Source organism: Equus przewalskii, chromosome 7 (genome assembly GCF_037783145.1).
Source record: "Equus przewalskii isolate Varuska chromosome 7, EquPr2, whole genome shotgun sequence".
Taxonomy (NCBI): domain Eukaryota; kingdom Metazoa; phylum Chordata; class Mammalia; order Perissodactyla; family Equidae; genus Equus; species Equus przewalskii.
The window spans coordinates 1307826-1332786 of record NC_091837.1 but is presented as its reverse complement, the minus strand read 5'-3'; the positions used below and the strand labels follow the sequence as shown (position 1 = coordinate 1332786).

The 24961-nt window shown below is 47.7% G+C and overlaps 2 long non-coding RNA genes and 1 gene segment (V, D, J or C); 1 reads left to right on the top strand and 2 right to left on the bottom strand.

The window, feature by feature from the left end:
• Positions 1–617: 617 nt before the first annotated feature.
• Positions 618–23875, top strand: LOC139084639 (uncharacterized). 3 transcript variants are annotated; one of them, XR_011542165.1, is made up of 10 exons: positions 682–820; positions 1883–1991; positions 2981–3196; positions 4224–4402; positions 14228–14314; positions 15637–15769; positions 16395–16785; positions 19313–19473; positions 22059–22184; positions 22507–23875. It is a non-coding gene; the product is annotated as an uncharacterized lncRNA (long non-coding RNA). The 3 variants fall into 3 exon arrangements; XR_011542163.1 differs by lacking the exons at positions 14228–14314; positions 15637–15769; positions 16395–16785; ... (1 more) ...; positions 22059–22184; positions 22507–23875 and having other exon boundaries at positions 618–820; positions 4224–5576; XR_011542164.1 differs by lacking the exons at positions 14228–14314; positions 15637–15769; positions 16395–16785; ... (1 more) ...; positions 22059–22184; positions 22507–23875 and having other exon boundaries at positions 644–820; positions 2985–3196; positions 4224–5580.
• Positions 2130–10949, bottom strand: LOC139084640 (uncharacterized). Its single transcript, XR_011542166.1, has 2 exons — positions 10842–10949; positions 2130–6117 (listed from the first exon to the last, which is right to left on the bottom strand). It is a non-coding gene; the product is annotated as an uncharacterized lncRNA (long non-coding RNA).
• LOC139084638 (immunoglobulin lambda variable 3-9-like) overlaps positions 18656–24961 on the bottom strand; it is a 20999-nt gene continuing 14693 nt past the window's right edge. Inside the window, 1 exon segment of the V gene segment in view lies at positions 18656–24345. Coding sequence covers positions 23940–24345 — 406 coding nt within the window.

Here is a 24961-nt window from a genome sequence, read left to right as displayed (position 1 = left end):
ATATTGTAGACTCACTCTGATGAAAATGGTATATATTGTAGATTCACTGTCTGATGAAAAAATATAAGAATTGTGGCGCTTACATGCTGGCTTTTGTCTGGAGTGCCGCCCTGGCCCCAGCCACCTGTTGGGAATGATGCTCGCAGTTTTAGTCAAATAAGTTGATTTTCCAAGTAACAAAATTCCACCATGTTTCTACAATCCCTGGAGTATTCTTGTAGTGACAGAGGGATGGAGTGTCTGGGTGATCCTCTGTGACAGTCCTGGAGTGAGGGTCATAGGCTGTGGCTATGGAGGAGTTCCCAAGAGGAGATGGGACTTTCCTCTGCCACTGCAGGGTCTAGAGGAGGGTGAGGAGATTGTAGAGAGTTCATTGTAGAGATTTGTTGAGGAAGGAGCAAGCAGGGAAGGTGCACCCTCAGTGCTGGGGCAGCCACAGCTGATTCTCAGTCAGGCCTTTACACAGGCTGCACAGGGGCAGCTCAGGTTAATAGTCAGCGGGATATTGGGGTCACACACTTAATTCATTAATCCACCAAAGCAGCAGCTCAGACAGCCACTTTCCCAGTTAGTTTACGTTAACTGCTCATCCAGGGTTGGTCAGTTGACTGAAAGCTAGTTCTTGTCAGAACCGTCATGTGACAGTTGCGGTGGAATGTCTGGGCTTCTGAGGCAGAGAGCCAAACAGATACTGGTCACTCAGGGTGGTCCCCTAACCATCAGGAAGGCTCACCAGGAGGCAGGTGACAGTGTAAGCATGCTGGGGAAGGTTGAACACAAGTTTGAACATCCCTTTTCCTTCTGAGGGGCTTTAATCCAGGTAAATTGCTTCATATTTGGATAAGGGATTGAAATGTGGAGGCAAGAGGCCAGATCATGGATTTAGCCCCCACCAACTTTTCTTTTGGTTTGGATACATCATCCAGGGCATCAACTTTTTCCCCAAAGAAACCTGTCATTAAGTTGTTTTCAGGAAGAGAATGATGGAGGATCTTGATTCAGGCATCTGGGGTGTGATCTACTGGTCTCAGGTTTTCCGATTTCTGTACCCAGGGAACCAACTACATTCCTGCCTCAGATCGCTCATTCATCAGTGTTGTGACTCCGGACAGGTCACTTAACCTCTCTAAATTTAATTGCCTTCAACTGCAAGAGGTGTGCTATGTCCCCTGTTCTGCACCCCGCATAGGGTTACAATGGGGATCACAGGAGATGAAAACAGACATTCTCCATGAACTGTGGGCATCCTTCCCATGTAAAGGTTGGAGAATAAGCTTCCATCCTCCCCTGTTCTGTAGCCATCCCCTCTCTGTAGTCAACCACCAGCAACATGTAGCTTATTCTTCAGACATTTAATAACTGAAGTCTTATTGAGCATTTGTGATGAATCAGTACTTGGTCTTAAAGCTTTACTTGTTTGTAATAATGATAGTCCTATAATATAATAGTAATAAATGGGCCCTTCAAGTTTTCATATGACAGCGCAGAGAACTGAGACACAGAGCAGTTATGTAACTTTCCCAGGGTCATGTGACATCTAAGTGGGATTTGAACCCAGGTCATCAGGCACCTGCACCCATGCTCTCTGTCACTGTGCTCTGCTGCTTGTGTTGTCTCATCTAAATCAAAGTATTTTCCCACACAATCCAAGTGTTTTAAGTGAACACTAAACTGCGTTCTTTTCTGGAAGCACAACTTTAATGCAAGTAGTTCTGTTGGGCAGCCTGTGAATAATGGTATCAAAAGTTTGAACTGAGAATAACTTATTATTGACTTTCCTGTGGTCTTCTGCCAGCAGTATGTCAAAAGCTCTCTCTAGTGTGATTGCATATCCCAGGATCTAACCTTATGGATACAAAGAGAAAATTGTGCTTTGTTTAAGGAAAGATACAGCCCAATTCCAGCAGTGGGTAAGAACAGTGGGCATCTTGTCACATGCCAGGGTGCACCACACACAGGACTCCATTGAAGGTGCTGTGGAAATTCAATGTGTAAGTTAATTTAAGGATAATCATCATAATTTTTCCATGTCCCTTTTTCAAGACAATACTATAAAAATGCTAAGCCATGTCTTTCTTCATTTACATAGGAAAAGTTTAACTTACCAAGTCAATCAGTAGTGTTTCAACTACAGGAGTAAAGATGCATTTATTGTCAAAATTTGGCTCACATTTAACAATAAACCATGTGTCAAACTAATATTTATATATCAGCTGCTCACTTAGCATTAGCCAAAATAGATCTCTCATGGAAATACTGCTGCCATATTATTCTTTAATTAGTAGACTTTACTATTTAAAACAGTTCTATATTAATAACAAGAACAAAAATCTAGCAGATAATAAAGTTTTCATATCCTTCCGCCCACCTGCCAGTTCCTACTGTCATTAAAATCTTGCGTTAATGTGGAGCATGGAACAGTTAATGAACCAATATTTACACATTGCTGTTAACTCAATTCCTTAGTTTACATTAGGGTTTATTCTTTTGCTGTACATTTCTACATTCTACATTCAAATACATCCTGTCTTATGTCACCATTACACTGTCATGGAGGCTGATTTAACTATCCTAACAACACCCTGTGCTTCACCTATCTTCCATAATTGATTAGGACAAAGTATTAGCCAATAGTTGCAATGGAATGTTTTACCTAGAATTGAATCCAGTCACCTAAGAAAATATTGCATGTAATCAAATGAAAAATCATATAGAAAAGATGATAATTGCAGTGGTAAATATATGTACCTTTGGAGAGTGAAATTGTTTTGGGAGGTGACAAGAAGATAGCACCAGCTCCGCAGGATTTCACAATAGGTGAGAGGAGTAATGGAAATGTGTAACCGAATCATTGCATGTAGTTTAGGATCATTTGTGACTATTTCACATTGCGTTAGGCTGCTTTTTTTCTACAAAGCTAAATACTTTTTTTCTCATTTATTTTCTGCTGTTTTCATTTCTCTCTCCTTCTTCCACTAAGCAAGACTGGCCAATCTCAGTTCAGTCTATGCTTTTTAAAGAATCACATCCGTACACTCCAGCCACTTCTCTAAATAAAGCAAAGCTCCAAGAGTATTTCATGAGCAACACCACCGCTGAAGGACTGTTACTCTGAGTCCCCCTAGCACCCCAAGACAACAAGTTGGAGGAGCTTCCTACTGGCGGGGCAGACAAACAGGCTCCATGAAGTGCCAAAGTAAGGTTGTGTCTCATAGAAATATTGTCTTCTTGAATTTTTAAAACTTAGTTTCAAATTTGAAAATATGACAATATACATTAATTATGCTAGAATACATATCTTGGGAGAATAGAAGGGTAGAAGGTTATAAACTGAATATTTACATTCCCCCAAAAATCCATATGCCAAAGCCCTAAACTCGCATGTAAATGTATTAAGAGGTGAGTCTTTTGGAGGGAACCTTGGATGAGGTTATGAAGGTGGAGCCCTCATGGTGAGTTAGTATCCTCATAAGAAGAGCAAGAGAATAGACCTTCCCTTCTCCTTACCATGTGAGAAAACAGATACAAAGGGGTGGTGTACAGGCCATGAAGAGGCCCTCACCACACACCGAGTGCACAGGCACCTTGTTCTTTCCCATCCTCCTCTCCAGAACTATGAAGAATAAATGTCTGTTATTTAAGCCACCCTGTCCATGGTGTTTTGTTACAGCAGTCTGAACTGACTAACACAAACTCTTACACACAGATGCAGGATTCAAGGGGGCATTTAAAAATGGCTGCATCACTGAACCATCCCTTATTGCCTCGTGGTTAACGTTCCCTGCCCACCTCTTCAGCAGCCTGGGTTCACTTCCTGGTCACGGAACCACACCACCTGTCTGCCAGTTGCCATGCTTTGAGGGCGGTTCACATAGAAGAACTGGAATGACTTGCAACTATGATATACAACTATGAACTGGGGCTTTGGGGAGGAAGGAAAAGAAATGGCAGAATCAAGTTATAAACTGTGTGGAAGGGGGACTTATCCTTAGTAGCAATTTCTCTTTGGATTAAGAATTTTGTAATTGTAGACCAAAATGGACTTGAGAATTACAGCCCATAGGAAAAGGTAGTATTTTTCCATATGTCCTGTATGCTTCTGGTGCCCATGGCTTGACTACTGCTTTCTCTCTGGTATTCTATACTCACTAAGAAGACACAAGATCTGATAAAACCTACACAGTATGATCTGACCCTCAGTGTTTTCTTTTCTGTGATTGTAGGTGACTTCAATGACACGTGAAAATGGTCTGCATTCTGGAACACTTACATGCTGAGGAAAAAATCCAAATGAACAGAAAGGTGGGGCTTTCTTGCTGGCCTTAGTCTGGAGAGCCTCCATGATTCCAGCTTCCTGCTGGGAATGAGGATGGGGAGTGTGATGTAAGAACTGTTTTCCCAGGTAAAGAACTCTGGCAACATTCTGCAGTCCCTGGAAAAGCTGTGTTCCCTTCAGGGGTGTGGATTTGTGTGCAGGGGGCCTTAGGGGTGCCTGTGTGTGAGTCTGTGGGATGTTGTTGTGAATGTGTCGGGAGTGCATATGACAGAGAATGTCAGTTCTCCATAGATACGTCCTAGTTACACAGCACAATTGTAAGTGCCACCATCCTCAAAGAAAACCCCATAGCCACTCTATGCTTTACATACATTGACTTGCTCATCACTCACCACAGCCATATCTGTGGGTGTGTTTGCTGTTCCCACTCCTCAGAAAATGAGGTGCAGTGATGAGTGACCCAAGCTCTTGAGCTCCTGTGTGAAAGAGTCTAAGTGTGTATGCAGGGCTGTGGCCCCAGTGTTGAGGCTCTGAACTACTTTATAGCCTTCATTACTCCACAATTGGATCATTAGTCCCAGTGCAAGGGTGTCCCAGCATCCATCCATGTTCCTGAATCACCTGGGCATACAGAGGTCTCAATCACTGTCCTTCATTATAAGGTAGCCTCTGTGGTCACATCACACAGATCATATATTGGTGCACATTACCACAAATGTTGGCATAGTAATTAGCAGAAAAAGCATGGAGAAAGCCCACATGCTTCTGGTCAGCCACAGATTCTGAGAGATCCAGACACCGTGTAGAACAACCTCACCAACTTTTGATGGTGTGGGGTCATTCCTCAGCATCTAGGCCAGAATAGATAAGAATATAGGTGATATTTCAATGGTATTTGATAAGATTATAAAAATATGGCTAAGAAGTGTTCAAATTCTGTGAGCTATCACCCCTGGGAAGATTGTCACATAAGAATAACAGTACTACTTGGTTATTACCCTGGTGCCCGTCACTCATTGTAACTCTCTTGTATAGCTCGGTCAGAGAGCATCACTGCTCACCCCAGCCCTCCTCTCTGTAATGAACTTGCCCACTCCTGGCTGGCTAGTGTGAACCTGGCCGGCTGCTGACCAATGTACACACACATATAGTTAGAGAAGCAAGACTGGAAGTGAAAATATCACGTGCGTAATAATGTTTAGTTGAAATGGTAGGACATCCGTATTTTCCAAATTTCTAAAATTGATTATCTTTATGGCAAATATTTAGTGAATAAATAAAAGAAAAATTTTGCTGGAATTAGATCAGTCTCCCAGTGTAAGGTTGCTTTTCATCAATTGGAAAATCTCATACAACCGAGGGGAAATGCAGCATACATGGCTCCATGGAGGCTGAGATGGTTTGAAGGAAGTCAAGAAGCCAGTGGCAGTTAGCTGGATTTAAACATGGGAAAGAAGAGTGATGGGAATTCGTTTAATCATAGCGTGTATTTAATTCCATTTGTAAGTGGAACACTGCACGTTGGTTTAAGCTGTCTTTAGCTCCAAAGCTGAGGATTCTGTGTCTCATTCTTCTCCTTTTCCTCTTCTCTTCTATGCTTCTTCTGCCAAAGAGGATGACCTAGCAGCAGCTTATTCTATGCTTGTTAATCAACCACATCCATACACTCTAGTTCTGTATCCATATCAAGCAGGGGTCCCTGAGTAATTCCTGAGCAACACCACCAATGACTGACAGTTAATCTGTGTCCTCCTCACTCCCCATGAGGGCCTTTTGGAGGAGCTTTCTCATGAGAGAGTGGAGACCCCATGTAATGCCAAGATAAGGCTGCCCATCTTTGTCTGAAAGAGATATGGTGGTTTGTTAGTTTATTTCTCTTTCAATTGAACTCTTGTATGAATATCTGACAATGTACATGATAGAAGATACACACAGTTTCATTGTTGGGGGTGAGTTGTCAACTGTGACTCTTTTATCAACTGATGCCTGATTCAAGAGGACATTCACAAATAAGAGCATCAGCTGACAAACAGTGTGGTAGGGACTTGTCCTCAGCACAAATTTTCTTCCTGGGATTAAGAAATTTGCAATTGAAAACCAATAAATGGTAAATTATCCTGGAGAAGCCCATGCTTTTTTCACTGGTGTGTTCCACACCTGCTTTGGGATCTTTGACTAATGATGATTTCCCATCAGTTTTCTAAAGTCACCAAGAGGACAATTCCCATTGAGTGGAATCCTGGCATTGACCAGATCAAAGAGAGAGTCCTGTTGGGGGTTTTTACATAAATTGATATTTATATATTGCAAGTACTTAAAAGTATTTTATATGAGGTAAAATAAATATATATAGAAGCACCAAAATATGAGAGAACTTAATAAATGATTATAAGGCAGTCACCTTAGTGACCACCACCAAGATCATTCCTTCTTCATCTAACGCTCAGTTAGTCTCAGCTGTACAAATCACTGCAAATTTACTACTGCATATGTCCTTGTGTTAATGTCCTTCTAGGCATTTCATCGTGTGAATTTTATCAATTCCTCTGGAAGGAATCGTGAGAATAATATTATTTATTGTATAACATAAAGTATGACTTTGGAAGGTTATTGCTTGGTAAAGTATAACTTCATGTTTTTATTCATGCATCATTATCACTTTTATTACATTTAATATGTAATAATTAATTTAAAAGAATATGCTTTATATTCTTTTTAACTGAACACCCCCCTGGTTTCTTGTACAAGGGATCCAACGTTTTGATCTTGCACTGAACCTACAGAGTTTCTATTCAGCTGTGCAGATGTTTAAAAACTCCCCAGCCCTCCCAGATGACAGCGCCAGTGAGGGGACATTCAGAAAGAGGGGCCAGGAGAGGAAGCTTGTGTCAGCCTCACAGAGGCCTCAGAGTGACCTCAGCAACTGAGAGGGGCCAACCCCTGCTGTGACCTGACCTTGTGAGGGGTTCCTGTGAGGCTAATTCTGCCAAGTGCTACATGGGCCTGTGAACAGTGGGCACGCCATGGCGGGGCCCATCCAGCAGTGGGAGGACCCCCTGCCTGCACCAACTTCCCTCATTGTAGTTGTGGAACTTAGGATGGAGGGCAGGGGAGAGGTGGCAACTGCAGAATGTGGCATTTAAACTTGAAATGCCTGTGGAATCGAGCATTTGTAGATTAATCTGACCAGATCTTTAAAAATCTATTTCAAGCATGGATAAAAGATTGAAATAAAAATTAAATGGTGCTCATTCAAGTTGAAGAAAGTAATAATTTTGCATACTTAGTTTTGTGGCATATGCAGTCCACACCTAATACACCAGTGTTTCTAGTTGCTCTCCTTGCCACCATGGGGTCCTGTGGGAGGCAGGGCATGCCAGGCCAGTGGGGTGCCAGGGGACATTTTTTAAATAATATTTTAATTAAAAAAAGTTGTATCGTCTAGAAGGATGTAAAATGAACATTTAACTCTCCTCTACCCTACAGATATCTATATCTTCTGTAAACATTTACTTGGGCACTATTCCATAAATTCTCAATGTACCTTCAGGAATTTCTCTATACGTTGTTAAGAAATAACCCCCCTCAGTATTTTATGATAGAGTTGTTCCCATGGCTCTGTTCACTTAGCAAGGCATCTTGCACAGTTTCCCAAGTTCCTGCATTTGGGAGATTCTCGCTGGGGTGTTTACTTTTCAGTTGAGCCACAACTGGAAAAAAAATCCAAATGCCCATCAACTGATGAGAAAAATAACAAGATGTGGTCCATTCATACAGTGAAAAACTACTCCTCAAAGGAGAGGAGCTAAATATTGATAAATGCTGCAACATGGGTGAATCTCAAAAACATGGTTTGCAAAATGCCAGACACAAAAAACTACACAATGATGATTCAGTTTATATTAAATATCCTTAAAAGTCAAATTTACAGGAACAGAAATGAGTTAGTGGTTGCCTGGAGCTGGATGTGGGACATGAATTGACTGCAAACTGGTGCTGTCAAACTAGTTGGGCTGATGGAAATGTTCTAATATTGGATTATGGTGATATGTGATTTGTTAATCTATGAAAACTCAGCTAAAGTAAGTGAGATTTATATCATTAAAATATACCTCAGGAAATAACTAGCAATGTGTGCAGGGTTGGGAAGTATGTGAAATAAATTTGGCAAAACATTGATTGAGTTGAAGATGGGTGATGGGTATGTAGATTCATTACTCAATTTCTCCTATTTAGTGTATATTTGAAATTTCCCATAATAATAATAAAAAGGCTCCACTGAGTGTGGTGTAGGATGAAGGAAATGCTGGGGTGTTGTGAGCTCTGAGTTTGTCCCTTGGGAGGAAGCACCTGCTGTAACTCTAACTCAGGCCTCTGAGCTTGGGTGTAGGGTCCATTAAACCTGAATTTGCTGCAGGCCTTGCTCACCTGGAACAGACCGACAGCGCCCCCTGGTGACATCCTCGAGAGAATATTAACAAAGATGGGAATTATTCAGAACAAAAGGTCCTGTTTCTTTCAGTACGTAAATATTTTAAAAATATTTTCATTATTCCACTTTATTTGGCACATAACACCATATTCATTGCTTGTCTGTCTTTGCTAATCCTTGTCGGTACTTTTTTCTCCAGTTGTACTAAATATCCTCCCCAATACCTGAAATTCAATCTAAGTGTCACCTGTTCCTGAGCCCATCTAGGGAGGTCTTTATTCATGTATTGCAATTTTAGTTCTGGAACTTCCCTTTGGTTTGTATTTATAACTTATGTTTAATTTCCAAGATTCTAGCCTTTTTCCTTTGTTTCTGCAGTGCCTATCATTGTCCCTCAAGGTGTTTTTTTTTTTTTTGAGGAAGATTAGCACTGAGCTAACTACTGCCAATCCTCCTCTTTTTGCCGAGGAAGAATGACCCTGAGCTAACATCCGTGCCCATCTTCCTTTACTTTATACGTGGGACGCCTAGCACAGCACGGCTTTTGCCAAGTGGTGCCATGTCCGCCCCCGGCATCCGAACCGGAACCCCGGGGCCGCCGAGAAGCAGAAGTGCACGCTTAACCACTCTGCCATCGGGCCGGACCCTGAGGAAGCGTTCTTAAGGGTACAGTGAGTCACCCCCTGGCCCCATCACACAATCGAGAACTGCCTTGATAACTGAGTGTGACAGGTGTGAGAAGAGCAGTTACAGGGGTCTGCATCCACCCAAAGGCAGTCACATGCTCTAGACTGTAATCCAAGGCTTCTTGGTTCCCAAGGGGCTGGAACCCTGGGTTCTGCTTGTCTGGAGTGGAAACTGTGCATTTCTACTCTGCTTGTGTGGGGTGCTGAGGCATGGGAGGTTGGGTCCTGGGGAGGGGAGGTGGCCAGCAGCAGGGGCAGACATCTCACCTGGGGCAGGAGTCAGGCCACCTCAGTACAGGCCAGCGCCTGGGGAATGACCATGAGTCTGACTGAGAGCCCAGGGATGAAGTCCCTCTTCATCCACTGCATGGAGTAGTCCGGCAGCCAGGCCAGGACGGGCAGCCTCCTCTCCACAGCCGCAGGGGGGCAGCAGCGGCCTATGGGGCCATGCAGGCACCTGAGGGCCTGGCCTGACCCAGCACCTTCACAGAAGGAGGCAGCCTGGGGTGGGCGTGTGGGGACACAGACCAGCAGTCAAGGTCAGGACTCCAGAGACCCCAGCAATAGGCAGGGGTCCAGGGCATCAGGAGAGGCACAATCTGTCTCCCCTCCAGGGGTCTGAGCCTCCCCAACTTGCTGGTCTGAGAGGAAGCCAACAAGCTGTGCAGAGGGACCTCAGCAAAGGTGGAGCACCCCCACGCCCTGCTCACTGCGCTCCCTGAATCCCCCTGCCCAAAGGCGAGGTGCCTGCTCTGCCTCCATCAACGTCCACCAGGAAAAATATGAGCAAAGTTCTCAGTGAGAAGCCTAAGCACAAATCTGACTCAAGATTTCTCCCTGGAGGATTAGTTTTTTGTTTTTCTTTCCTTCCCCAGGAATTTAACCAGGAGCAGTGTAGAGAGAAGCAAGGGCAGGGGGCACCCTCTTCTGGTTGGCAGGGTGGGGATGGGGGACTGGAGGCGCTGAGGGTCCTGAGATTTTCCAAGAGCCCACCATGGCAGCCTCCAGCCACAAAGGACACTGCAGCGCTGCACGAAGGGCGGTCACTCATCCTGAGGCCGCCGACCCCCACCTGCGGCCCTAGAGGGGCCCCAGGGTTCTATTTGGTCCGGGAGAACTTTAGAGGCTCCTTGATTAATTCAGGTGCACAGCATCCTCTAGGATCCCAGCTCCCCGTATTTAGAGCTGGCCCAGGACCACCCCTCACCCCAGACCCCTGCGACACTGCTCTGGGCAGAATCCTGCTCCCAGCCCGCTGAAGGCGCTTGACCTGAAGGCTGGGTGTCAGCAAGGCTGAGGGCAGCGGGGACCTGCTGGAGACATGGCGGGTGGGGAATGGAGGTCCAAGCGGGTGGCGTCCGCCCCGTGGGATGCCACACCGCACCCCGCGTCCCGCGCTGCCTGCCCCCCACCCCTGGGCCCCGCACGCCGACCCCTGGGCACTCACCTGGCGCCGTCTCAGCTGAGAGCCTCCGGACACGACCACAGCGAGTCCTCAGGCGTCTGAGAATCAGAGGAGCGAGGCGCGAGGTCTAGACTGCGGCGCTCAGGGACGGGGCCTGCGGGGCACGTGACCGCGGGGCGGGGCCGGGGCGGCCTGCCGGGCTCCGCCGCCTGTCCCATCCTGGGCTCCGCCGCCTGCCCTTGGCTCCGCCTGTCCTGGGCTCCGCCGTCTGTTCCGTCCTGGGCTCCGCCGTCTGCCCTGGGCTCCGCCTGTCCTGGGCTCCGCCGTCTGTCCCATCCTGGGCTTCGCCTTCGTTCCACCCCTGGGTTCCACCGTCTGCCCTGGGCTCCGCCTGTCCTGGGCTCCGCCGTCTGTCCCATCCTGGGCTTCGCCTTCGTTCCACCCTTGGGCTCCGCCGTCTGTCCCATCCTGGGCTTCGCCTTCGTTCCACCCCTGGGTTCCACCGCCTGCACTTGGCTCCGCCTGTCCTGGGATCTCCTGCGCGCCCACAAACGTGCCGCTGAACCTCGGTGAGGGCGTCCTGCGGACCTGCTGCTGCCTTGGGCGCCGCCCTCCCTGGACGCCTGCTGTCGCCCCCGGAAGCCCCCACTCGCCCCTCCCCACCAGCGGTCAGCTCAGTGCTGACCCAGGAGGCCTTCAGCCCCCACTGCCCTTCCTCCCAGTCTCGCCTCTGCTGCCCCCAGATGCTTTCTGGCCGGCTCCTGGGAGAGGAGTGCAGGGGAAGGACATTCTCAAACCCTTTCTCCCTCATCATGGTTGGAAGGCTGGCCAAGGCCGCCGCAGGAGGGACATGTGATGGCTCCTGCCTCCTCAGTCAGCAGCATCTTGACTGGGTCTGGCTAGACCCTTCCACAGCACCTGCAGACTGTGATTGCTGGGTGACTATAACTCATGATTTATGAGGCCAGCCAGAAAGATTCAGTATAAGCACTCAGAAAATGCAATAAAACGTTTTGAATTTGTCCTGTCACTTACATTACATTGATTTACTTTCATTAGATATTTGTGAGAGGCAATTATGTTCTGGTTAAAATGGCCTTCGGCATCAACTACGGATTAGTCAAGACCTAGTTTTGTCACTACTGGTGGGATAACCCTGAGCACCTTGTTTCGTCTCTCTAGCCTAGATTTCCAGCTCAGTAAGTTGGAGGAAAAGGTAATTATTCTGACCACAAAGCTGGTAGTGAAGTTAGATGGTTAGACAGTCTGTCCGTTATTTAGGGCTGCTTTTTGCCCACAACAGGCCCTCAGTAAGGATTAGATGACATTTTCAGAGGAATTTATGAAAAATCAATAAATAAATTATAGTGGAAATCTGATTCAAGCTTCTACTTCTTCCTAACCACTGAGAAACTGGGAATCCCAAATGAAACCTTATTGATGTGTTTCCAGAATTTCCACTTCCCTCAAAAGTAAAATTCATGGTCCTTATGAAGCTGCCAGCCCTTCCAGCTCTAACGACCCCTCCGCTCCTCACACAGATCAGGGCTGGGCACCCGGGGCATTGAAGACACAGTGTGTGGAGGAGACAGTGCCTTTCCGTATCTCACAGATGGCGGGATCTGCTGACCTCCGTCTGTTTTTGCCCCCGACAGGATTCCTCTGGGAGACAGTGGGTGTGTGAGGCCTCATCAGTATCTGCACACATGCCCAAACTCCGCTCACCTCTCCTTTCAAAGAGGCTCCTTCAGTGCTGTCTCCACCGTGTCCAAGGCCCTGTGTGCAGCTGATAACAGGGAGCCCTGGTGTCTCCCTCAGCTTCCCCTCAGTCCACCCCTGACTCAGGCTGACGTGAGAGCTCAGTAGTGGTTCAGGGGACCTGGAGCTGGTGGCAGCACTGACCATTCTCGTTGCTGTTCTGTGCCCAGATCTGCATTTGCTGCTCTGGCTTCCTCATCCCGTGTCCTCTTCCTTACAGGTTGGGGGGGGCATGATGGCACCTGCCCAGGCAATGACAGTGGCACACAGAGCAATTCAGCAGCATGAGCATGATGCATAGCCTCTATCTGAAAGAGCCTGGTTTTCAATACAGTTTTGTTTGTTTGTTTTTCCAAATCTCAGACAAGATCTTTTTCAACTCCCCTCCAGTGATGGGTGAGTTTTGGGAATTGGGGTAAGATGAGTGAGACTCAGAACTTGCCCCCAGGGAGGGACCAGGGAGGAAGCAGCTGCTGGGTCCTTTCTCAGCCCTGTGAGGAGACTCCGCCCAGCCCAGACAGGACACAGCTGCAGGGTCCCCATCAGCACAGAAGGCACCAATGTCCCAGCCCTGGGAAGTTTGGGGGATTACACAGCGGGGCACCCACAGTGCAGACCCTGGGGAGAACCACAGCGCCCCCTTCTGCTCCCGAGTCAGACTTCAGCTCTGGTGGAGATAATGTCAGGGGCACTGGCCTGAGACCTGGTCACTGTCACCACAAACATCCATGGGCCATGCACCCTACTGTGAGCCAAGATACTGATATAAATTGACTGTTCAATTTCTCAGAAAGCAAAGCAAATACTTCCCCAAATTAGTAAATTATAAAAATCTACCATATAGTTTATATATCAAGGTTTTGATAAGTTTTAAATTACACTAATAAAAAGGTAAATGTCTGTCACAGTTAATTGAGTGATTCCCCAAATCACAGGAGGTGAAAAGTGTGAGAAATGGATATCAGGGGAGCATCAACTATCTCGCTGACATCCTTAAACCTGAACTTTCCCATATGCTTCTTTTCCTTCTTCATCTTCATTGTGTAATGACGATAAGCATCTGGCATATGGAGCAGAAGAACAATGTGCTATGGACCTAGCTTATGCATATTCATGAAGAAATGTTAAATATTAACTTGTTCTCCATCATCATTAGTGGATGAGAGTAGGCCTGTCAATGCTGTTTGAATAAAAAGAGTCTCAAAGCTCGTGGTGGCGTCTCCGAGTCTCACTGTCGGTTGATGTATTTTGGAGCTGAGCCTCCCCCCATCATCACAGGCAGAGAGGGAGAAAGGAATGAAAGTCTTGGAGGAGTCACCCTAGAGGGATGGACACAGCCTGGGAGAGGCTGGAGGAGGCACATGGAGATGAACCTTTGGATAGGAGGATGGGGCCATGGACCTCCCCCGATGGTGGTGTTACTGTCTCCACCCTCTCACTGGCTCTCCTGCCTCGAAGGGCTGAGCCATTCTGAGCACAGGAGGAGGTGTTGGTTGCACTTCCCCATGGGTTTACAGCACTGTGTCAGTGTAATACCCATATACAGAGCACAGGAATAGTCGGCCTCATCCTCAGGCTGGGCACCCGTGATGGTGAGGGTGACTTTGTTCCCAGAAATGGACCCAGAGAAGCGATCAGGGATCCCAGAAGGGCGGTTCTTTGTGTTGTAGATAACTGTGCGGGGAGCCTGGCCCAGGATTTGCTGGTACCTGAAAGGATAGTTACTGGAAAAGACGGACCCAGAGCTAAGGCCACAGGTGAGTGTCACCTTCCCTCCTGGAGACACTGAGAGTGATGGCTCCTGGACCACTACAGTCTGAGAATCCGCCCCTAAAACCACTGGGAGAGAGACAAGTGTTGTTATGAGAGACAAGGGTCAGCCTGAGACCAAGCTTTTATGTGTCCCCCAAGGATGCAATGTCCTTTCACCTTACCTGAGCTGTAAGCAAGGAGCCGGAGAAGAAGCACCGTCCAGGCCATGGTGGGGACACTCACAGGACGTCACCTCCTGTGCTCCTGGGCTGGAGTGTGGAGTGTGGTGTTGGTCCTGTGCCCAGAGAGATTCACAGGCCATGTTTCTTCATGCAAATTTGTTCCTGCTGTGTAATCGTGCATCTACACCTTCTTGAACATAAGCTCAGAACAATGTCTCCACGAGATGTAAAGAATGAAATATGAGACATGAATGGGTGTGTCAGAGCCAAGATCGAATGTGGCTCCTGGAGGCCCCAGGTGCAGGAAGTAAAACTTCAATGTGGACACTTGTTGCCAAAGTGTGAAAGACGCATTACAGTATTTTCCTTGATGGCCCAGGGAAGAACCCTGTCCTCTCAGGAGCAGTCCAACAGCGTCCCCTGCTGGGCTCAGAGCCCATGTCCTATGACACCACCCAGCTGTCCTGGAAGGGGTTGCTGACTTTTGCAGATGGGTTTTTTATGATGTCACTGCCCAGGGCAGTAGATTGAGTAAGTCTTCTCTGTGACGTTTGGGGTTGAGACATTGATTTGTCCATGTCACTCATGTCTCCTTTGGTTCTCCTCAATGAGGGGGAGAACTCCTGGAAATCAGGAGTCCCACAAAGTTCTGAAATCAGGTGAAAGTGAGAAGTACAGCTTCTTTAAGTTTTCAGAGCTCAGAGAATTATCCACTAACCCCTGGCTGGTACCAGGAGACATACACAGGACTAGGGTGAGATCACCTGGTTCTTCCAGGTCATAAACGCTGTACTTCAGCACTTCTCATCCACAAACAGCCCCTGTGGAGGCTATTTTCTTTCTGGAAACAAAGTAATTCTGTTTGCATTGAGAGCTAAGTATCTCCAACTTCCCATGGAACGGGAGCTTTTTGTGGCATTGGGGTTGTATTTAGCTCTGTAACAGTGATAATCAGCCTCGTTCTCAGGCTGGAGCCCAGAGGTGGCCAAAGAGGTCCTAGTAATAAATGTGGATCTCGAGAATCAGTCTGGAAACCCTGGAAGGTACCCACTGCTGTCCTAGGTCACACAAGTAGGGGCTCTGCATGAGAGTCATTGGTGCCATTGCCATGGTGACCCCCAATGTCTCTGCTGCTCCCTGTGCAGGAGAAGGTGACCTTGGATCTGGGCCCATCAGGAGCTTCACAGGAGGAGTCACACAAGCACACACTGGGGAGTCCCTGCGCGTGATGTTCACAGCCCCGCCCCACGCCCTGGGTTGTTGGAAAGCTCCAGTGAGGTATGAGAGGAGAGGTGGATACAAGTCATAGCTGTGGGCTCAGGGAAACCCAGTCATGGAAGGCTCCTTGGGTCCTGAGTGGTGTCAGCTGTAAGGTCTTATCCATGGACCTACTTCACCCAACTCCTCTGGAGCAGGCTCGGCATTTCCCAGCATTCTTTGAGCATCCCCCACCCTCTCATGACCCATAAAGAGGTTCCCTGGACACAAGTCCCAAACTGCCCCTTTGACTAATGCCCCTCTCCCTGACTTTACAACTGAAGGCTCCGGTGCCAAGTAAGGATTCCAGGCCAGCTCTGTGCCTGAAATTCCCCCCAAGCTCTTTCCTCACTCAGCACCTCACATTGCAGTGTGTCATCTCTGGGACACAGTGAGCCTCGCTGTCCCTGGGCACAGGAACCTGGGGGATGGGAAGGCTTCTGACCCCTCACAGAGCACAGTCCATTCTGTGTTGGTCTGTCCACCTGTCTTCAGGGTCCCTGGGCTCTGATGACGGTAAAAGCTAGGGAAGTCTCATTTTCCTTATTTCAAGAGAAAAAAAAAAATCTCTGGTTTTATTCCATATGAATAACCAGGCAACATTTCAGCGTCATCATGAATTTTTTCTTTTTCTTTTTGTGTTTAGTTTTCCTGACACTTCAGAAACATGGAACGAAAAATTGGGAGTAGACGCTCTATGAAGCAGAAGCACTTCCGAATGTCATTTGTATATGTGCGAGTTACTTTAAAACTTAAAACCGTCATGGAACAAGACTCTGAGCAGGCCCAGGTTTTTGTCCCTAATTCCCCATCTCTGTGTGTCACTGTGAGAGACACTACTGTGCCAGATCTGATGGTAAGAGTCAGCCTCGTCCTCAGGCTGGAGCCCAGAGATAAGCAAAAAGCCTGCATTGGCCGAGGCATCTTTGGATCCAGACAAGCAACTGGGATCTGCTGATCCCAATCACATGCTTGAGTCTGAGTAGCAGCACAGACTGGGATAGCTGGCCACACTGACGCCCCTGCTCAGGGTGCAGGTGAGTCTGGCTGTTGTTCCTGGAGATGCAGAGAGGGAGGGCAGCTGGGTCAGCACAGGCTGGGAGAGGGAACCTGAAGACACAGACAAATATGGGTGCTGGGCAGGGACCAGGGTAAAGTTTCTCAGCATTCTAAGAAGGAACGGAGTGAAAATTGGGGATGTCTACTACTCGGAGTCCTGTCCGTACCTGTTCAGTGAGAGAGGACCACGAGGAGGAGAGGAGTCCAGGCCATGGTGCACACAGCCCCCTGGTCCCCACAGTGGGGCTAGGATGCCCCAGGCCTCCTTTTCTTCTCTACCCTCTGCCACAGGAGGGGCTGTCCATGCAAATGGGTTTCCATCCAGTGCAAGCCCAGCCCCTCCCTGAGCCCTGGTGCTGGAGCTCAGCTAACACCACACACTGAGGAGGATGGAGGCAGGCTTCACCCCTTAGGAGAGCCCTGGGAGGAAGCACCTGCTGAGGCAACATGAAGGTCCCTGCTCAGGGGACTCTGCCAGGCCAGAGAGGGCACAGCTGCTGAGTCCCCATCAGTGAGCACAGGGCCCAGCTACCAGGTCCAGGTTCCTTTGAGTGAATGGTCCTCACTGAGCAGCTATGTAGGAACCACAAGGACTCCCACAGCTCCCCCTTCTGGTCTCAGGGCACACCGCTCACCATGCCCAAAAGCCCTGAGAGCCCAGCTGGTTTCTGCAGCTCACCAGGTCCCTGTCTCTGTTCACACACCCATGGTTAGATTCCTAGATACGGGTATTCTGACACATGTAGCATGATTACTGCAGTTTCTCAGTCCCAGAAGGAGTCCTGTTTGGACATGCTTGTATGTACATATATAACTATTTAGCGTTCATTCTAGAAAATGCCAGGTGGCCCAGATGTGCATCAGGTCAGGTGTCACAGATGAGGGGACAGTTACGCTGGTTTGAAGAGCGTGTAGGGACTGTTTAGGGAAATAACGTAGACGGGAGTTTTCCAGGGATAAAATCAGTGATCTATTCCAGCGAGGACAATTGAGCAATCATGCCAAAAGTCATGTAACACATTTAAAGTCTTGATAGAGATTAGATTTGATTCAGCGACTGGGAAAAAAGCATGGCCTTGTTAGGCTTCACCTTTACCAGTGAATATGGAACGTACTTCTTTATTCTATGAAGTGAGTTGTATTTTCTTAACTTTGTGTTCTTCTGCATATCTATGTCATATATTTCTTTTCAGGATTCTGCCTTAGGTCTCATACAATTTGTTTATATCTTAAAGAAAACTTTCCTACCTATATTTCCTTACTCATCTTAGTTTGGTAGCAAGCTAAATGGGAGATTTTAAAGTTTTTGCCGATGTAGTGGATGGACAGTTAAATCCTATAACCATCACTTCTGCACTGTACCCCATAACCAGCGCTGCTGGATCTGTGCCCATGGTCCCCACATGTCTAGACTCACAGGGCCTCTTAGTAATGACCTGTGACCAGGACCTCTGCTCCCCTCAGACACTTTCTCCTTGAGGCCTTCAGAGGGACCCTTCCCACCCAGCTCAGGTGGATCAACCCCCTGCCTAACACCCTTCAGTAACTCCTCACTTCTGTTTGCATAAAACTCAACTCCTCAGCTCCCCTAAGGTGACTTCATGGTCTGGTCCCTGCCCCCTCCATGGGCCACCTCCCAGCCCCTCTCCTTATTCTCAGACCTCTAGCCTCCCTCACTTGCCTATAGTTTCAAAAGCGGGCATTCCTGTCCCTTTCATGGCTTCCAAGCCAACTTGTCTTCTGTCTATTGGGAATAGATGGGCTTAAACTTGAAATCATGGTGAAAACACACATTTTGCCAACTCTGAGTGTCTCTTAGCAGGACATACCCACAGTATCAGACAGGAGTAGAGAATTTAAAAACTATATTGTGGACAATTTTGAAGTTACACAAACTACAGAGAATGAGTCAAAGAACGACCTGCACCCGTCACCCAACCTCAAGTGTCATCAATAGGACTCAACTTCTTTAATCTCCCACCCTTCTTTATGCCTCATCCTAATACCTAAATATAAAAACAAATTCCAAACACCGTACCGCATCATCGGTCCATGCTTCATCATGCACATGCATTTTTACTGTCCCAAAACCCTTGTCCATTAAAGCAATGCGTCATGACTACTCTCACATAAATGTATTTGCGTTGTCATCTCCTGAATGGTTAGCTTATTTGCTTGTTGTACTGACTGAGAAAGTGAAGGAAGAGCAAGGCATCCTGTGTTTTGGAGCCGTGAGGTTCATGGATGACACATTTGAGTAGAAGAAAGTCCAGACCAGCACGTCCATCCTCAGACAGTCTATTATGGGTCTCCATTCATACACTTCAAGAATCGTGTCTTTTTTGGACACTAAGATTTCAAACCCGTCATTCTTCTTTCATGAGTTTTCCCACCTGGTTCCACTGGCGGATTTGAGGCTAAGGTGTTGCATATTGAATTTCATTCAGCATATGGTGGATTTTGAACTGTGTATTTAGTATTGTGTGACAATCAATTGTCTCACAGGCTCTTAGTTCAGTGAAATGTGAGCAGACATTTAAACAACTAACGTGCTCCCGGCAGTTCCTCTCCTCCTGGAGGTTGTCTTCTATGCTCAGAATCGCTCCACCATCCACCTGCTGCTTCTGTCTGCTGTCTCGTACCCACACTAAGTGCAAACTCCAAGGGTATGTGACTCTGTCTGTTTTTATTAATCTTTGTATCCCATGCTTGAAAAACGCTCACTAAGAGAACAGATGAAGATGGATCTGTTACATTTTCATGTGCATTGTGTAAAGCTTTAAAATATTAATTGCACATCTATTCTGACTAAATGTGTGCTCCACACTCTGGTTGAGAGGAGATTCCGTGTGATTGGCTCACAGGTTCTCTGGCCTCATTTGAGTCTGTGCACCTGTTTTGTATAACAGATGGGAAAGTGGAAGCACAGAGAGGTGACACATCCAGGCTTCTGTCCAGTTGAATGTCAGGAACAGGTCTCAATGTCAAAGGCCTCCTAAGAGCTGAGAATATGTTCTTCTAACCCAGAGGATCCCAAACTGGGGTGATTTGGCCCCCCTCCCTAGGGCATTTTGGGGAATGTCTGGAGGTGTTTTTGTGTGTCATGACTTGGAGAGTAGGGTGCTGTTATCTGATGTGCGGACCCCAAAGAATGTTTTTAAACATCCTGCAATATGCAGAACAGCCCCAGCACAGGGAATGACCCAGCCACATTGTCAGTAGTGCCGCGGTTCAGAAACCCTGTTTGAACCAAATCACCTCCATGAAATGATTGCAAAGGAAGTAGGAAATCATCCATCAAGACATGGGGGGAAATTTTGGAAAAAAAAATAGATTCATAAACATGCAATCTCAACATGGATATTCCAGCAGGAGACAAGAAAGAACAACCATCTCTGCTGGGGACAGATTGAGGGCAGACCCAGCATGGGGAGGCCCTGGGGAACTTCCATCTCACTGCCCCACGGGTCTGGAGCACTGTGCACTTATAGCTGCTGTCATCAGACTGACCGGAGTAGTCGGCATCATCCTCAGGCTGCAGCTCAGAGACGGTCAGGCAGGTGGCATTAGGGGAGCTGGCTATGGAGTCAGAAAACTGATCAGGAACCCTGGAGGGTCCTTTGTCACTCTTGTAGATTTCGCTGATGGGGGCACTGCTGGTAGCAGTGCACATATCTGCTCCCAATGTAGCCACTGCTGTGGGTGCAGGAGATGGTGGCCTCCTGCCCCGGAGACTCCAACACAGAGCTGGTCTGAGTCAGCACAACCTCAGCCCAAGACCTTGCAAAGAGGGAGCAACACAGAGATCAGTAAGGACAGGACAGACTCCGTTGCCAGGAAAGAGAAAGAGGTCATCATGCCAGGAGACGTCCAGGTGTCCTCCCAGAATTCCCTGGAGGCAGCCACCTGTGCAGTGAGCTATATGGGTGAGAGGAGCAGAGCCCAGGCCATGGTGGAGATGCACCCAGACTCTGCTTCCTGAGTTCCACCACCAGGCCTGAGCCCACCAACCCTTCTTGTATGTTACCTGTATTCTCAGGGTGGGAGGTCTCCACTCGAATCTTCCCGTTTCTGGAGGCTGTGGGTGCCCCTCCTTCAACGTTAGCCTGGCCTGCATCTACTAAAAGGAGAGTGTAGGAGAGGAAAGGGCTTCTCTGCAAGGATTACACAGGAACACTTCCAAGACGCAGGGGAGAGAAGAGCTCAAAGCTGAGGACCTGGGGAGCACCAGCGCCCTCTGGTGGATGCAGGAGACTTGTGATCTGAGCTGGAGCAGGCGATCAGGGTTCCTGCCCTCTCCATCCCGGACCCCTCGCAGATCCAGCCACTTCTGATTGGCTTCTTTCACATAGAAACATGCATGTCAGTTTCCTCCATGCCTTTTGGGGGCCAAATGATATGTATTTTTATCCTTGAATCACGTTCCACTGTATAGATGCACCGGTGTTTCTTTATCCATTCACCTGTTGCAGGGCGTATTGGTTGCTTCCAAGTGTTGGCCATCATGAATAAAGCAGCTGGAAACACTTGTGAGCATATTGACGCCTCAGCTTGATCCTTCTGAGGCTTGCTGTAGACTGTAAGTGCTCTTCCACAACAGCATATTCTCGGAATCATTTAGCCCCTCTGCTGTATTTTTCTGTGAACTCGACTAAGTGCCCCAAAGTGATGAACAAGGACCACAGCTGACTGCTTGAAATGTGTACAATTCACAGCCTGTGTGAGTCGTGGACACTGCTCATCCACCAGCTCCTGGTCACCCTGTGGACAGACCTTGTGTAGTTTCACACTATGCACATGGATTTTAGGGTTCAGCTAAGATGAGAGGAACCCCATGCTGATTTCTAGATGTTTTCTGTGAAGGGCACTCCTCTCCAGAACTCATCCCCACAGCTCCCAAGAGCCTCGGATCCCTGAGCTCAGGTCTCCATCTGCTCCACTCGGTGAGAGGCTGTGCGCTGCCTCAGCTCCCCTCTCTGCTCCAGGGGCCAGGCTGTGCATCACACAAAAAAGATGGGCTGATGATACAACTTGTGCCATTTTTTTCCTCACAAAAATAATAATCTTGTTCTGCCTGCTGTCTAATGTTTGAAAGAACTTTTATACATGTATCAGTTTTTCCAGTTGTTTGCAATGGGCAGTTAAATCATTTTTCAGTTATTCCAACATGGTTGCAACTATTTGTGTTTTTAAAATTACATAAATGGTAGTTTCCAGAGATCTTATTCTGAATCTCACTTTTTTTATTAAGACATCTGTGTTTCCTGAAGATGCGTGGATCTGTTTGAGAACTGAGCTCACGATGTGACTGCTGCGTGGCACTTGGACAGCCCATCGTGAGCCCGCTGTGCGTGCGCACAGGCCTCCTCCTCGGCAGGTAATTGAGTTCCATTGATTTCTGTGTGGTTGGTTGTTCTGTTTCATTTCTGCAACCACTGCATACTCTTTAAATTATCTGTGTGTTCAAATAGATCTCGATATCTAATCATTTATATCCCAATTCCTTTTCATTTGTTCACAAAATGCTCTAGGCTATTCTTGGACTTAACTTTTCCCACATAAATATTAGAAAAAATGTCATGTTTCCCGAATATTCTGACTGATACTACACATAATTATATTTATATATTAAATAAGCATACATTTCATATTTTTGATATTAATCATTCTCAGCAACGTCTATTTTTACATTTATTCAGGTCATGTTTGATCCCCCCGTTGGAATTTTTATCTTTTCCCAGAGTGTCCGTGTGCATTCTGTGTCAGATGGTTGCCTGCGGTCTCTGCGGTCCTTGTGGTTAATGAAGACGGCGCTGTGTGTGCAGGGAGAAGGGGCTGCACTCAAGCTCCACCCGAGCCTGGTTCCCAGCGGAGCGGCCTCTGCTGAGGTGTCAGAAGACACACGCTGGGCCTGGGGCTTTACTGAAGAGGTGACTGAGTGTGAGACATGCGCAGAAATGAGACTCTATAGACGGTCCTGGAAAAGAGTGTGAGCCCTGAGGCTACAGTGCCTGTCACAGGCAGATTCCACAGGACGTCCTGATCTTATGGTCCTCACGTGGGAAGGTGGCCTCATGCTGCTGGTTGCCTCTGAGAGGAATGTTGTTCCTGAAGAAAGATTTTCTGCTGAGTTGAGCTGAACAGGCTGAGTGTGTGATTTTGGCAACAGCTGAATCTAAAGTTTCTTAGTGTCAGTGATCTGTGGAAGGGCCTCAGAGCCTCTGCTGCTCATCACTTTTGAAAAACAACACAGCACATGAAAAGAGGCTCAACACCATGGGGCATAAGGGAAATACCCGTCAAAATGCACTGAGGTATCACTCCCCCCAGACTAGAAGGGCTATGATAACAATGAGAGACAATAACAATCGTTGGGGAAGATGTGTGGGAATCAGAACATGCAGATGGTGTTGGTGGAAATGTAAACCAGTGGGCCATATTGGAAAGATCTGACAGCTCCTCAGCACTGTAACGTAAAGCACCATACGTCTCAGCAATCCCGCTCCTGGGTGCCTCTCCGGCAAATGAAGACACATATTCATCAAAACCAAAGCAAACAGGACTTGTACCTGAACGTTGCTAGCAGCATCATGCATACTAGTGAAAGATGACAAACAACTCAAATGCCCATCAACAGGTGAATGCATAAACAAATGGTGGTTTGCTCACACAATGGAGTATTATTTGGCAATTAAAAATGGACTACTTTGCCATGCCACAGCATAGATGGACATCAAAACTCTTATGCAAATGAAATAAGTGAAATAAGGTGGTCACAAAGGGCCACGTATTTTCCTGGTTCCAGCTACATGAAATGTCCAGAATAGGGGAATGTATGAAGACAGACAGTGGATGGGCGGTTCCCTAAGGTTGAGCAGAGAGTCAGGAAGAGTGATGTCAAATGGGTGGGGACGTTCTCTGAGGGAGGATGGAGATGATCTATAAGTAGATTACAGTGACAGTTACACAGCCCTGTAAATATGCTGAGCACTACTGTAGACATTACACTGGGGAGCTTTATGACGTGCAGACTACATCTCAATAAAATTATAAACAATGTGAGAGGGAGCTTCTGCCACTGACTCTTTAAAGTTGGTCTGTGTTCAGAGTCAGACCCTCAGATGTTGACACTCTAGGATGGGCCACAGTCAACCCTGTTTGTAAGAGGCAGTGTGGAGGTGATCACAGGGAATGGGGCATGTTTTGGTCTCGGTTCCCCATGGGTCCGGAGCACTGTGTTATTGCTGATGCTATCGTCCCATGCTGAACAGTAATAATCAGCCTCATCCTCAGCCTGGAGCCCAGAGATGGTCAGATAGGCCATGTTGCCGGACTTGGAGCCAGAGAACCGAGCTGGGATCCCTGAGGGACGAGAACTTCTGAGCATCACAGTTTTGGGGGCACCGTGAGAAATTTGGTACCAGCCCACATCAAATATTCCAACGTTGTTGCTATTTCCAGCGCAGGAGAGGGTGACTTTCTGTCCCACAGACCCAGACACTGAGGCTTCCTGTGTCACCCAGACTGCGCCCAGGACCCTGGAACAGAGGAGGTAGAGACACGGAGAGTTGAGACTGGGGTTATTGCCCGCAGCATGTGCACAAAATTATGGTTAAAGAGCAGCCAAATTGTCCCCCATAATCACTTCTCCTGCTTTCCAAAGCCAGTCACCTGAGCAGTGAGTGAGGAGGGCGAGGAGGAGAGGGGTCCAGGCCACGGTGGAGACACCCAGGCTCTGCTTCGGAGCCTCAGGAGTGAGGGAACTGCAGAGTCCTCTTATCTCTCCCCTCAGGAGAGCAGAGAGGGCCCCTTCATGCAAACCACCCCCCTCCCCTGGAGTGCCTGGGCCCACATTTGGTGGAAGCTGAGTATGGGTGGGGCTGGGGAGCCTCTCCTAGGGCCCTGGGAGCTCCCAGCTGCTGGGCCCCAGTAAGCACAGAGCAGATGCACAAGGCAGGGCTCCAGGCTCTGGGTTCCCAGCTGAGATCACCCCACAGACCCTCCGGACAGGCCCACAGCGCCCCCTGCTGTCTCAGAGCCCAGATTCACCTGTGACTGGGATGGATACCCCAGGGCTGAGCAAGGAGAGAGAGAGACTCTGGACTCAGCCCTGCCTCGCACCCCACCCATCCCCACACAGGGGCCGGAGCTTCT